Raw genomic sequence first — 15,909 nt, 5'->3', positions numbered from 1 at the left:
TTAAAATAGACAGACAAAAATGGACAGCATTTTCCACTAAATAGAATTTGAGGCAGGGATTTGTGTATCCTTATAAAACTGTATGATGGTGCCATTTTGATCTTTTTATCCAGTTTATTAGTGTTCATTTACAGTGCTCAGCATATATAAGTGCACCCCTCACAAATCTATCTTTTAGATTCATATTTTTAATAGGAAGCTATACAAAATTATATTTTGTGCATATACATTAGACTAGTCTGTAAAGCCAAATCTGAAGCTCATTTAACAAAATAACTTATGATAACGGTACAAAAAAATAGTACACCCAAATTTATATGTTATAGAAAAAAAATGTAAAAAGAGGAAAAATCAAGAAAAGCAGAAAATTTTGGAATATTTTGTTGCGATATTGTAGTTTGTATTTTTTTCCGCAATATTTAGCTTGAATTTAATTGTATTATCTTTCAATTTCTAAATATGTTTGGAGACTAAATTACTATTTTAATAAAAATATATCTGTTTAATAAATCTGTTCTGTTTAAATGCACCAAAATACATTGCCTATATTTAATGAGAAATGGATACAAATATTCATTTTCAAAATAGTGTGTACTCAATTATGCAGAGCTCTGTAGCTAATAATAAAAATTAGAATATACATTTTTATTATAAAATTTATATAAAAGAATATAAAAATTATTTTAAAAAGTGCCATACAAGAATATAACTGATCCTGGAAATAATATTGTTTCTCTTTTTTTAAATTCATGCTCTCTGTTTTTTTTTTAACACAGCTATATACAGTTAAAAATGAGAGCTACTACTGAATTTACAGTTGAATGTAATTCTGATAATACAGATTGGCTAAAATAAATTGAAATTCCAATGTTATTTTAATATCAGAGATTTTGTTGTTGGTGGTATTGTTTTAATATTTTATACTTTAGTGTTTAATTCTTTAAATTATGTTTCATGGGGTTTAGTAATTATAATACCAAACCTGCAACACTTTATAATGCACACTATGAACATTTATTAAGCATTAGCATACAGTAAATTCATCATTTGTTAAGCTTTAACTCTACATTAATCGACTTTAGTTAGCAGTTTATAATTACAGTTACAAATGCTGGACTCTTGACTTATAAGCACATTTATAATGTGCGTAATAATTGTACTTTCATACTTTGGTAAGGATTAATTTTTTCATTACTAAATTAAGTATTGCATTATTTACAAACCAGTTATTTAAGCATAGTTGCAGGTTTTTAGAATCATACAGAATAAGTTAATAAATGATTAATAAACTATTCAAATCAACGTTTATATATATATTATTATTTAGGCATTATAGTAACGCTTACCATGTATGTTAATAAATGTTGTATTAACTCAACTTCATCCAGTTTTGTGACTAAATCTAAACTGAGGACTATTTATGCTTCATAAATCCCTAATAAACGACAAGGCTCAGTATCAAATGAACAATAATCTTTGCGGTCTTATTTAAAAAATAAAATTACAGTAAAGTTTAAACATTGCAAAATAACAGGAGTTATCCAAATACAACATAAAATTGGATAAAAAACTACAATATAATAATTTAACAATAAATGATGATGCAACGTTTAAATCTTATTTAGTGATGGTTAAACTGTACAGAAATTTTATTTTAGATAAGGTTGCAAAGATTTATTTTTAATTTGATACAGTTTCTGTACATAGTATCTTCAAATGAATAAAAATAAATAAACATAATCATTTATTTTCTTTTTCCTTGTTTAGAATTTAACTGACCCTTTAATTGGCATTTATAATGGATTTATAAAGCATTAATAGCCCTCACTTTAGATTAGGTGACAAAACTGGATGTAGTGGAGTAAACAAAGCATTTATTAATATACAAATTAACTTAACTATTCATATACGCCTTAATAATAAGAATTATGTTTATCTAAATACTCATTCTGAATGCTATTAAAAAAACACCAACTTAAATGAAAAAAACACCAAGCTTAAATAACTGGTTTGTAAATAATGCAATACTTAATTTAGTAATGAAAAATAAATCATTAACAAAGTACGAAAGTACAATTATTAAGCACATTATAAATGTGCTTATAAGTACAGAATACAGCATTGGTAGCTGCAGTTATAAACTGCTTACTAACATCTAGTAATGTTGAGTTAAAGCTTAACAAAATGAATTCAATATATGCTAATGCTTAATAATTGATTCATAGTGTTATTAAAAAGTGTTACCAATAAACCTTGTGACCCAATACACTGCACATTCAGAAGATGAATACATTTTCCAAAGAAAATTAAAAATACTGGAGGGCTGCTATCAGCTGAGGGAAAAATACATAAGAAAAACACCATCAAATCAGATGCACATTTATTTACATAAGCGGTGTACAAAAAAAAACACAACGACACATTTATGTAAAAAACAAAACATTTTCCATACATTTTATAGATATAACATATTCACTGACACACTCTCTGAAATGTGTGATCATCATAGTTGCACACATGACCAAAAAGATGAAGTCATTAGGAGAAAGAAAAAAATAAAACATAGAAAGTAAAAGTGCATGTGTCAGTATGAAAACTCTGCGTCTGCGGACTGGAATTCGTTGCTTTTCTTCATCAAGGCAGCTTTGACGGCACTGATCTTCCCATCGAGCTCAGCCAGACTGTAGTTCTGTGAAAACAAGAGCGTTTTCATCAGCTAATACCTTCTCTTTCAACAGCGGGACCTTCGTATTTTTTTCTCTCCATGAAAACGCAAATGAATCAGTAATGGAACTTACCTGCGACATTGAGGCTTTAGGTCGTTTGTGCGAGTAATTCTGGGCGAAAAAAAAGAAATGAAAGCATGAAACGAATGCTGATTTATATGAACAATGCACATCAGGCGTCATTCAAAAACACGCTGCAGCATTTATCTCAATATCAGACTAAACAAAAACAAAGAAAAACTATTACAAGGCTGCTTTCACAAGGGGGTGGAAAAAAATACAGCAAAAAGGGGAGAAAAATGTAATGGCAGCCAAAACAAAAAAGCCGAACCAAGGACAAGCGTAAGTGGACAGAAACGGCACATGATTAGAGTATGAAACGGAGATGTCCTTCAGCATCACTCAATCACTGCCAACAAACCCGAGCCGCTATGGACTTGCACTGATTAATAGTATTAAGTGGGGGCCATTGGGATTTTTTCTGTCACCCAATGGCCCTTTCATTTGTTCTGTCTATCTCTTTTTATCTATTACCCATAATTTATCTCCATTTTAATCACTTTTCATGGGTGCATATGGACCCACTTGGCAGATGCATGATATCCGCTCACCCTGGTCAGTAGAGTTCAATTAATTCATTCGACTTGCTGAAAGCTGCGGCGCAAACTAAGAAGATCAGCATATTTGACGGCACTCAATGTCCCACTTTACTGGCAATATGCAGACAGACACACACACACACACACACACACATACACACACATTGTAAAGGACATGGAAATCAGCTAGCTTTCAGCCCAGCACTGAACTAAGTGAAGCTGGTGTGAGGAGGCGTAGAAACGGTTCAAGAGCACTTACTCAGCTAACTTTGATGGGCTACAATCTGACAGGGATAACAAATTCTGAAGTGAGCGAAAAAAATATATATCACTCATATCAGCTTTTAATGGTTTTGAAGAACTCTCCGGCCAACTGTCGTGAACGCAAGAGGAAACACATGCGAGAAGGACGTGTTGTGGTACAGTGGGAAAAAACAAACAGTGGAAATGGCAACAAACAAACAAATATTACTAAATGGGTCAAAAGAGGCCATTTATCATATATATGTATGTATGTATCATGTCTCATTAATGGATAAAGCTATGGTACCTTAACACAGTGTTTCTCAACCTGGAGAACAACCAGCTCTGCACATTTACCAAGTCTCCTTAACCAAACACACCTGATTCAGATCATCAGCTTATTAGCGGAGACTGAAAAACCTGTAATGAGTGTGACAGACAAAAGGGACATCCAAAACATACAGTGCTGGTGGGACTCTTCGGGAACGTGGTTGAGAAACACTTGCCTTAACATGACACGTGCTTTACAAACTAAAAAACAAAAAAACATTTATGCATTCTTGAAATGTGGAAAACAGAGAAAATGGGCATGCTAACATTAATTTGCGTAATAACAGCATTCTGGGTGTCTAAAAATGTTCCAAAGTTATCATATGGAGTCAATCTAGGCTCATATATACATATATACTTGCAAAATAAAGTTTTAAACAATAAATAAATAAATGCAAATTAAAGAAAAAAAAATTAGCAAACAAAACAAGAACTGCAAATACAAATCAAGCAGTGCTATATATATATATATATATATATATATATATATATATATATATATATATATATATATATATATATATATATATATATATATATATATATATAGCACTGCTTGATTTGTATTTGCATATATATAAAATAATAAAAACGATATATATTTGCAAAACAATTTTACAGCATTGCCTTTACAAAACCCGTACAGTCAATTGCAATGCTCATTTTGATTAACTTTTTAGTCAACCGTGAGTTTGCGATGCTGTTTTCAATTTTCGTTTCTGCGTGTTTTACTTTGTGGCCCTGATGTGAAAAGAAGATTGAGACAAGGGAACTTGGGCATTTACCGGACCTACTGGGCTGTGACAGGGTATATACAAAAATCAGAGAATGAAATTTAATACCTTTAAAGGCCTTTTTTAAGACTCTTTCCATGCATTTTAAGACCTCATCGGCAACATTTTAACTTACAGTCTACTAAATACTAATTGTAAAACGAATACATTATTCATATACTGATTTAAAATGCTAAGCCAGGTGGCGCCTATAGAACAGCAGGAATAACAGTGTTTCCATGGCAATAGCAATAAACAAAGCAGGGTGATGTCAAATCTAGCAGGATTTAATCGAATTCTGAAAAACTACACAACATCCCAATATTCAAAGATTAAATTCATGCAAACTTTAGCATACTGATACAAAATGTAATACTTTTTAAGGGCCTTAAATTTGTCTACATTGATTTATCAAGTTTTAATACTTGTGAAGACCCCACGGACACCCTGTGTAAGACCATTTCTGTGATGCTGTGTGTCTAGGTGATGACATCGCTTAAAAGGAGGTAGGTCCAGACCTGTAAACGCAAAAGTTCCCTTGACTCCGCCCCCTTGTCAAATCAGGGGCACAAAGTGAAAAGAGAATAATTAAATTGCAAATATTTTAGGTTTTTTTTTTTTCACTTCTTGATTTGTATTTGCAGTTAGCAAAATTTATTTTTATTTCCCAAAAATAGCAATTTTTGAAGATTTGCATTTATTTATTTATTTTTTTTTTGCTCAATACTTTCTTTTTTGCTTTTCTGCTACATATGGCCCTAGGTTGACTCCATATTATTTTATTAACCAACAATAAACTTAACAAGAATAATGGAGACTGATTGGTCATCTGGTGTAATGTTAGCTATGTCGTTTATTTGGCAAATATGTTCCTTCTCCCATTTTTCGTCCCAAACCACACCAAGTGAGCTAAAAAACTTTGCAAATTAAGGGATTTTTATTTAAAATTTGGTGTTTCCATTACTTGTTTATCATGCAATACTACAAAATGGACATTAAAACAGGGGGCTGGAAGCACAGCTACTGCCACTCAAAGGAGAAACAAACAAAAAAAAAATACTATGGAAGTCAAAGGTTGCTTTTTTCAATATTCTTCAGTATATCTACCTGAACACAAGAAAGAAACTGGCTGACAATTCATTTTTTGGGTGAACTTATCCCTTTAATGCCAGTCAAGTCCAAAATTTATGCAATGTTATCAAATTAACATTAATTTTATTGAATTAATATTTTGATTATATTTAGATATTATTAAAAGGATAGTTCACCTAAAAATTACTTACCATCTACTTACCCTTAAGTGGTTCCAAACCCTTATGAGCGTCTATATTTTCTTAAACACTAAATAAGATATTCTGAATAAAGCTAAAAACTGATAACCATTGACTTCCATTGTAATAAAAACAAATACAATGAAAGCCAATTGTTACAGGTTTACAGCTCTACTAAAAATATCTTCTTTTGTGCTCAATCAATAGAAGGAAACTCAATCAGGTATTAAAAAATTAAAGGGTTATAAATAATAACAGAATTTTCACTTTTGGGTGATGGATTGCTTTTTTTATTAGGCAATTTAAGGTAGATAAGCCAGGCTTCATCGGAAGTAGGGCTGCACGATATTGAAAAAAAAAGGACATTACCATACTTTGTTTTGCTGCGATGTATATTGTGATATGAATATCAATTCACCAGATGATTTTTAATAGCTCTGTTTGGGAAGATTAATAATAAACTGTGAAAATAAACCGTGCTTTCTGGTTTTCTGGGGAGAGTTAAAGTAATCAAAGACAATGGAACGGAACGTAACATGATTATTGTACAAATAATTTAAAATCTTTAAATTAAATCTTTTAATCTTTATTTAATCTAATTTTGCAATATGACCATTGCGGATACACACATTGCGCTATATACTATCACTAGCATTTCTACATTCTCTGTAGCTAAGTCCACATGATTTCTGTAACACATTAATGCAGACCGATAAACAGAATCCAATCCTAAACATGCAAACTGCTAACAAAAAATGTCACGGATAAATAAATGAACTCCAGCTAATCAAACTGTGATATTGATTAATATATGTGAATAATGTTAACCACAAAAAGACTATTTAATTATAGATCCTGCATGCTTTGTGTCAATAGTGTGGCTTCGTTAACTACATACATATTAAGGTATGAATAAAGCTTGCAGTGTTTTCAGTATTTACCTTCTCTCTATATGAATTTCTCTATTATACTTTTCAAATAGAATCATACTGACAATTTGTTTAAAAATCGAACACAAAACCCCCTATCACAATCCCTCAATGTCTGGTTCTCTGTTCATAAGATACGGTGGATGCTCAAAGAGTGTAGAACTTGAGGAATGACACCGCTAAGATGAACAGACTAATTCAATATCTGATCTTCCACTCCTCCAACAAACAAGGACACACATACATTCTCTCTCGCTTTTTTTCCCACCACTTACTGTGGAGTGGAAGTACTCCGGGGAAAGACCCTCGAGCTCCAGAATTCGATCTTCAAGTTTCTTTAGTCGCTGATAAACGCTTTGTGGAACTGGACCTGCAAAGAGACAGATACAGTAACAGTAGCAGTTTCACATTGTGAAAAACAGCACAAATAAATGAATTAACTTCCACTTGTTCTTCTATGGAATCAAATCTACCTGGTGGAAGTTTAAGGTGAGATTCCATGTTGTGGAGCCTCTCCTCAACGGCAGAGTTTCCACAGTCTCGGTTGATGGATCCCTGCGGCTGCTCTCCCAGATCAGCATGTGCCCCTCTGGTTTGGGGTCCGTATGTATTTATAACACGAGTCACTGCAAACAAACGCCAATTAATGCTTCAAGAATTGACCAAATGTGTTGATATTGATTTACACTGTGAGGGCCACAGCACGAATTACTGCTATGCTGTTTAATATACAGGGTGGGCCATTTATATGGATACACCTTAATAAACTCATTGGGAACTTCACAAGAAAAACAATGGTGTGCTTGGTTTTAAACGTAACTTTATACTTTCATGAGTTATTTACAAGCCCCCCTCACCAACTGTATGATTTAATACTATGATTTCTTTATTTTTTTCCCTCTTAAATTATTGTGATAAGACAGTAGATATTGTTAGGAAGTGACGTTGGAAAGAGGGGGAATGGCAAAGGTCCACAAGTCGGGACTCAAATTCAGGCTGTCGTTATATTTATTATTCAGTTTTAAATAAGTATAACCTTATCTAATACTAAGTTTCCTTACAATGAAAATACACATAAAAAAAACACACCTTTGACATGACTCTTGAAACCAGGATATGGTGTAAAGACTGCATCAGTTCTTGCACAGCTGTCTTCTGCACACCACACAGGGAAAAGATATTGTTAGTTTGTACAGCAAAAGCAATATAAAACCTCTGCTTCTTATAACAGTAATATTCATTCTTTCATTTTCTTGTCGGCTTAGTCCCTTTATTAATCCGGGATCGCCACAGCGGAATGAACCACTAACTTATCCAGCTAGTTTATTTACGCAGCGGATGTCCTTCCAGCCGCAACCCATCTCTGGAAAACACACACACACACACACACATTTACACACACACAACAGACAATTTAGCCTACCCAATTAACCTGTACTGCATGTCTTTATACTGTGGGGGAAACCGGAGCACCCAGAGGAAACCCACGCGAACGCAGGGAGAACATGCAAACTTCAGACAGAAATGGCAACTGAGCCGAGGTTCGAACCAGCGACTTTCTTGCTGTGAAGAGACAGCACTACCTCCTGCGCCACTTGTTTAGCAGTCAGGGCACTGGTTAGGAATTTAGCCAGTATAAGAAGCTGTCTCAACCACAAAAAAAAATTAAAAATAAATAAAAATTCTTCCAGTGCACTAAAACATTTCCTCCCTAAAATGTCCCACAATGCTCCATGCAAATCAGACAGCATCAATGCTCGCTATGTTCCTAATGGAATTCTAAAGCACATGAATTACGTGAAATTACCAAACATAACGACACATATGGTGCATTCCAGTCCAAATTATGCCCTTAACTTTCTAACTTTCCTCCATATCATTTACATAGATGTATGTCATCGGTTATGTTACACAGGTGTCCACAACTGGTAGAGTACCTGAAAGGGTTAATATGGAGTTCCCTAAACCCTTGAACACTTGGTAATTAATATACACTGTGAATGCAAGTCACTATTGAGATGACATTCGCATTGCATTGTGGGATATACAGGTACTGGAGTGTACACTTGAAGCAGACTCGAACCCTCGTATAAAATCGAGGAGTCAAGAGTGTGTCCATGTAAACCTCCCTTGTCCTTATTGACAAAGTGGAATGCGCATTAAAATTAAGGCGAGGACTCCTAATTCCTCATGAATTTGCCTGTACGTGTCTAGTGAAGTGGAACACAGCCATACTCTAAACAGCCACTTTATTCTGTACACCTCTCCAGCTGCTTGTTAATGCAAATACCTAATTAGCCAATTACATGTCAGCAACTAAATGCATATAGCCATGCAGGTGTGGTCAAGACGATCTGCTGAAGATCAAACAGAGGATCAGAATGAGGAAGACACACACTTTAAATCAGCGATTTCAATCCTGGTCTTGGACATTCACCACTCTGCGCATTTTATTCATCCCTTATTATTATCCCATCAGCTCATTATATTAGGTTTAAGAACTGTACTGACTGTGTATAAGATGATCTGTACAAATGTGCAGAGCAGTAGGTCCCCAGAATCAGGACTGATCAGCCCCTGATTTAAAGAGATTGTTCACAGAAACAAGAGTTTCTTTATTCGGTTGAACACACCCACAAAAAAAAAAGATATTTTGAAAAACAGTTGCTGTTGACATCCAAAGTAGGAAAAATATATCTTGTAAGTCATTAGTAGGCTCATAAGGAATCTGGGTGTGCAGATATCCGCAGATTTTTGGCCCATCATTGAGTCTATTTATGTACTCGTGTAAATTCATATTTATCAGTTTTTAAATTCATTTCAGCAATAATATTGACTACATTGACTGTTGTTTACAATACAGTTTGTAAAGTAATATTTGTTTTGTCTTTTAGTAGATACATTATATGATAGACTTGGTTTGTTTACCAAATAAATGGATGTAGATGGATTTGCACTGTAAACCCTAAATAAAAGTTACAAAACTATTATTTTGTATTTCATTTAATAAGTTATTAGTAATGATATTCTTAAAATAATACTACATAAATCCACACATTTTTTTTTTTTTTTTACAAAATTCTCCGCAGAAATAGCAAAAATTGTCCGCAGATTCTGTCTGGCCATAGTCATTGGCTATGAGTTTCCAGCTTTCTTCAAAATATCTTTGCGTTCAACAGAAGCAGGTTTGGATCAAGTGAAGGGTGAGTAAATTATTACAGAATATTCTGTTTTGGGTAAGGGACTCTGAATATGGTTGAGTGTTTCAGAAATTGTTGATCTACTGGAATTTTCAAGCCCTACAGTCTCTATGGTTTACAGAGAGTGGTTGAAAAAAAAAACATCCAGTTAGTGCAAGTTATATAGGTGAAAATGGCTTATATGTATATATAATTGTCAACGTTTGAAGTGGATCAAAACAGTTTTTCTAAATAATATTGTAGACAAGAATGGGTGTAGTTGCTGTACTGAGTGTGTATAAGATGCTCAGTACAAATGTGGATTCCCAGGATCAGGATAGAAAGCTGCTGATTTAAAGGGTTTTCTGATATGTTACTACTTGGTCTGAAAAAGGAAACATCCAGTGAGTGCAAGTTCTATGGGCGTAAATGCCTTGTTTAAGTGTGTGTGTGTGTGTGTGTGTGTGTTTGTGTGTGTGTGTGTGTGTGTATATACATATATATATTCATTCTGATGTGGCGACCACTGTTTAATAAAGGGACTAAGCTGAAAATAAAATAAATAAATGAAGATATAATGTTGATATGAATTTAACATTTAAAAAGCCTCAGAAAAACTGCCATGAATGTTATGTAAATACAAACTTTTATTTTGGATTATTTATATAGTTAACCGTTTGACAGCACTAACAATAATAGATTTTATTTGTAGAATTTTCTGTGAAAATGACAGTTGAATTCTGACCTCACGTCAGTGAAAATCAGCACTCTTACAAACATTGGCAATTGTTGTGCAGTATACCTTTGACCACCCCCCTGCCGCCCATACCCTCCCATTCTCACCCTGATTGCAGTCGATCACGTTGCAAAACTCCCTCACATTGTTTTCATTGATCTCCAGCTGTTTGCGCTCTATAAATGCAGATATCCTACGTTCAATCTGAGAAAATGAGGAGAGAGAGAGCAATGAGGGTCAGGCTGATGAGCTATTGAAGAACAAAAAAATCAATTCACTGTCTTCTTTTTTGCTGTTTAGTTATAATGAGGACCGCTAGGCCGTACGGGCTGCATGACTAACAAGTGACCAGGGTGGACACAATTATTCCAAAAATCAAAATATTTCTCACACGTAACCGTTTCAGATAGTTGTGATTTGCTTGGGCCTTTTATTACAGTGACTGTAAATAAATAAGCAATAAAAATGAGGGCCTCCTTGTCCTTCGCCCACATGCAATTTCAGCGTGTAATGAACATCCACTTCATAACGTTGCAAGGACCAGGACCTCTCTCAGGACTCTCAAAGTGGGTGGCTATTTGTTTCTTTCTGAAGGAAAAGTGGTGAAGGAGCCTTTCATTCATTCTCAACTGTCTGTCCACAGATGGCAATTCACACTGCATATGACTGACCAACTGGGGCAGATTACATGCAAATAATACATTCTGACTGTCAAGCAATTGACTTTAATTGTGTTTTGGGAGAAGAGATTGCTTTAACACACAAAAATAAATGTTCAGACTAACAATAATCATTGGTAAATAAAAATGAAAACAATAAACTATTCAACTAAATAAATTATCTTAATACGTAGCAATGTACTTATGACTTACTGCATTAAAACTGAAAATAGCTCTTGGATGAAAAAAGATTTTACATTTGACATTTTGATTTAAACTATATATATATATATATATATATATATATATATATATATATTAAAAAAAAAAAAAAAAAATATATATATATATATATATATATATATATATATATATATATATATATATATATATATATATATATATATATATATATATATATGTTTTATAATATTATGACAAAATTATTTGGTTAGATTTGATTTGATTAGAAAATAAAAGGGTAATATTTTTCTTAATTAAAATGCGTTATTAAAATAATGTAAAGCACATTTTATTAAGATTTTTAGAAGATGCACACTAAAATTTAATTCACTGAAACAATGGTTTATGTATCAAAACAACTTTGCCAGACATATTTCTTTTTTTAATAATAATTTTTTCAGAGTTTTTACTATCAACAAACAGGACAGTAGAGACTATTACCAAGAAAGCATGGGGAGCAGAGAGAAAGAGGAAGGGTCGGCATTGGACCTCAAGGTGGAAATCGAACTCAGGTCGCCGTGATCACCGCCGTGAGTGCATTTGTTGATGCACTAACCACTACGTCATCGGTGCCAAACATATTTCGAATAGGAATCATTTGATGACATATAAAAACACTACATAACGGATGCTCCAAAAAAAAATAATAATAATAATAATAATAAAAAATTGTCATTAATTGTCATTTTTAATCTTTATATTTTGCAACTATCCTTCAAAACCACTACGTTTTACCCCAATTTGTAAATATTCATATGATCACTTACTTGTTTAAATATTCCAATAAATACAACTGTGATTTGTGTAAAATATGCCTACATTTTGAAGTGATAAATTTACCTCTGATTTAGCAGCCTTGATCTGCACGTTATCATCGATTTGAGTCCTGTTTCGATCCTCAAGGGCAGCACAGTGGTCAGATGTAAGAGGATCATCAGTAAACATCTGCTCAGATGTATGTGCAGTTTCTTTCCTTTCACCGATGTCTGGGTTGGAACTTGTACAGTTATTTGCCTCAGACTCCACTATCTGCTTCAAACTCTCAGAGACCGACTAGAAGCAGAAGGTTAATAAAAAAAAAACAATGTGGTAAAAGACAGTCTTACAGTGTCTTTATAATGATAAACTGTGTCTTAGCAAGGAGTCAGAAGATAATGTGCAGTAATGCTGGTCATATACATTTAAAAAAAAAAAAAACGCTGATAAGCTAATCAGAGAACCATCTTGAAGGACAAAGGATTCATTTTGCCCTGTCAGTTTTTGTTTTGCAAAAAACACTGAACATATTTACATTTTAAGAACATTATTCAGGAAACAACATTATTCCACTTGCATAATATGAATTTAATAGTGCAGGGCAACGATTAATCGTAGTAAACCGTGACCAAAATATAAATACGTTGTAACATAATATATATGTGTGTGTGTAGTATGCATATTTAAAACACACATATACATAAAACTTAATTTTACAATAAAAAATATTATATATATTTTATATGTAAATGTAAATAAACATTTTCTCAAAAAAATTTAATAAATAGCATATTTATATATATATATATTTATATATATATATATATATATATATATATATATATATATATATATATATATATATACACACACACACACACACACACACACACACACACGCGAACACAAACACACACACACACTTACATACATACATGCATACACACAAACACACACACACACACACACACACAAGCTTTGAATTTGGATGTGATTAATTATAAATAAACATGAGTCAGTACTATGTATTTTATATATTTTAATGATCAACTAAAAGAGTGCACTTACTTTCTATCCCTCAAAGCCTTAATTTCATAAAATAAAAACATTGCAGCAAAAGCTTGTTTCCACCAAAGAAAAAACAAATAAGTAAGGATAACTGTGACTTTTCTTCAACGCATTGTGATTTGATACTTGCAACTGAAAATGATGAACATTATCTCGTAATTCTGACTATTTTCAGTATTGTTACTCTGCATCTCAGGGTTTCAAATGGTTTTGACTTCGTTTATAATAATTTATATCTTGTAATTTAAACGTTTTATCAAAAATGTGAGATACAAATGAAGATTTGTGGGCAATAAAGTCCCTATTCTAACATAAAAAGTCAAAATGCAAGATAAAATATTAAATAGCATTATAAAATTCTGACTTTTCCACCAATAATATATCATGTTTCCTTCTGGCAATACTGATGATATTCTCTGAATTACAATTGTGACATAATGGGTTTAATTTTTTATTCCATTGTGGAAACAAATGTTCACCAATTCTCTGGATAAGGTTCATTACAGATAAGTAAACAAATAAATGGCAAACAAAATTCACTTACAAGATCTATTTAAAGGTTCAGAAGATATCTTTATACTTAAAAAATCAGCTATGTGTGTTAGTAAATGTTATAATGCACATGACTCTGTTTACCTGTAGTTTGGAGATGTGCTGTTGTAAACAGGAGTGCACATGAGATGGCTGAAGCTCACAGATGTTCACATTGTTGACATTGGCACTGATTTTCAATGCGTTATCATCTATTTTTAACTGGAAAATAAGACAGTTTTTTGTTGTTGTTGTGGTTTCTAAATTGTCAATGCAGAAAAGATGCCTAAAACAGACTAGGTGGTTTATTTCGCTGGTCAATATGGTTTGTTAAATGAGTAGTAAGATTTTAGGCACTTGTCAGCTGGGGAGGCAGGGAGTAAAACCAGCTAAAAATTGAATAAAAATCCAGAAAAGAAACATATGAGACCATTATAAAAACTCCAGGACAGGCTGATTATTTCAGCAGTGACAGTGGAAATATTGCATATTACAACTTATTGCAGACAAGTACAGACAAATTATCTAAGTGATTGAAACAAATCATATTAGCGCGGACAAATCATATAATTTTACGACATGGGTGATCTTGTTACTTCGGAAAAGTTCCATAATTTAACGTTACATATTTAGCTTTTGGCATCTCAAATGAAATAACGTTACAAATATGACTGTTAAGAGCTCTATCCCAAACAGTGACACCGTGGCAGAATTTGCTTTTAAACAAACCTTTACTCCAAGCTCAGCGAGGGAGTCGACAATAGAGGCAACGCAGTCTCTGAAAGCATCCCTTTGTCTTGCATGAAGTGAAATCTGGCTTCTGCTTTGCTCTTGTTTACTTGCAGCACACGCACCGCGTCTTTCGCCGTCCGCCGCCATCATTCTTCCGCTCCCGGCTGCTGCGCTGATTGGACCAACGGTCTCCTGCATAACATGACCTCACTTCCGCTAGCAAAATAACGAGCATTTAAAATTGACTACTGCAAATATAAACGAAGGTAAATTACTTTATTTCGATAGTTTAAATATTGACATTGACCGTGTTTAATGTTTATTATTTTGTCCGTCACAAAACAATCTTCTGTTTCACCCTTTTGTGTTTTTAAATCGCATTTAACATTACAATTTATCAATATGACTAAAATGAAACGGGTTTTTATGTATATGCCAAGGGTAATGCATTTACCTGATCATTTCATGTCATTCTTTAAAAAGCTATTTAAAAATACACACACCCAGACAAACAAATAGGGTTCAAAAGGTTGTGTAACGTTAAAGGTAAAGGCCTGTAAATAAAAAATGTATGCCTAAATGATATTGGAAAAAACTGACATTGCAATATTTTCATTCACTGTGATATATATTGCGATATAAATGCAATTTCACCAGATGAATAGCTTGCTAAAATTGAGTTATTGTGTAGTGGAGCATATCTGCATAAAATATAATTTTAAAGGGCACCTATGATGAAAATAATATTTTCTAATCTGTTTGGACAGAACTGTGTATAGGTATAGTGTGTGTCCACAGTCATATTAAGGTGATATAAAGACAATAGGTCTCTTTTTAAAAAATTTCTTAATGTTAAAATAGGATTTAAATCCCTCCTATTTTGAGGCCCACCGCATCGTGACATAGGAGGGCGGTTTCCCTGTCCACCGAATTGATTGACAGCCGCGTACTAACATGTATTAGTAGTAATACGCATAATCATATCAACAAGGCACAAAGTGTGCAAAGCAACTGGGATTAAAAGATCTGTTCAGCTTTCTGTGATCATCAGTCATCATCAAATGTGATCGAGAGTGAGTTTTACAAGTTTAAAAAGTTTTTAAAACAGTGCATGTTTGTAATGAATTACAGAGA

General features: G+C 33.1%; 2 protein-coding genes across 3 annotated transcripts in view; one reads left to right on the top strand and one right to left on the bottom strand.

Moving 5' to 3' along the window:
- Positions 1-15,909, top strand: part of LOC141378433 (uncharacterized) — a 283,306-nt gene that overhangs the window by 253,487 nt on the left and 13,910 nt on the right. The gene's annotated exons all lie outside the window — the stretch shown is intronic.
- Positions 2,365-14,937, bottom strand: mbip (MAP3K12 binding inhibitory protein 1). Its single transcript, NM_001256179.1, is given in 9 exon segments — positions 2,365-2,689; positions 2,799-2,837; positions 7,147-7,241; positions 7,345-7,497; positions 7,961-8,026; positions 10,894-10,990; positions 12,529-12,741; positions 14,149-14,265; positions 14,773-14,937. Coding segments are annotated over 9 exon segments (1,038 nt in total). The 5' UTR covers positions 14,926-14,937; the 3' UTR covers positions 2,365-2,584.

This window comes from Danio rerio, chromosome 17 (genome assembly GCF_049306965.1).
Source record: "Danio rerio strain Tuebingen ecotype United States chromosome 17, GRCz12tu, whole genome shotgun sequence".
NCBI classification, from domain to species: domain Eukaryota; kingdom Metazoa; phylum Chordata; class Actinopteri; order Cypriniformes; family Danionidae; genus Danio; species Danio rerio.
The sequence above is the reverse complement of the archived record's forward strand: the minus strand, read 5'-3'. Positions and strand labels throughout refer to the sequence as shown.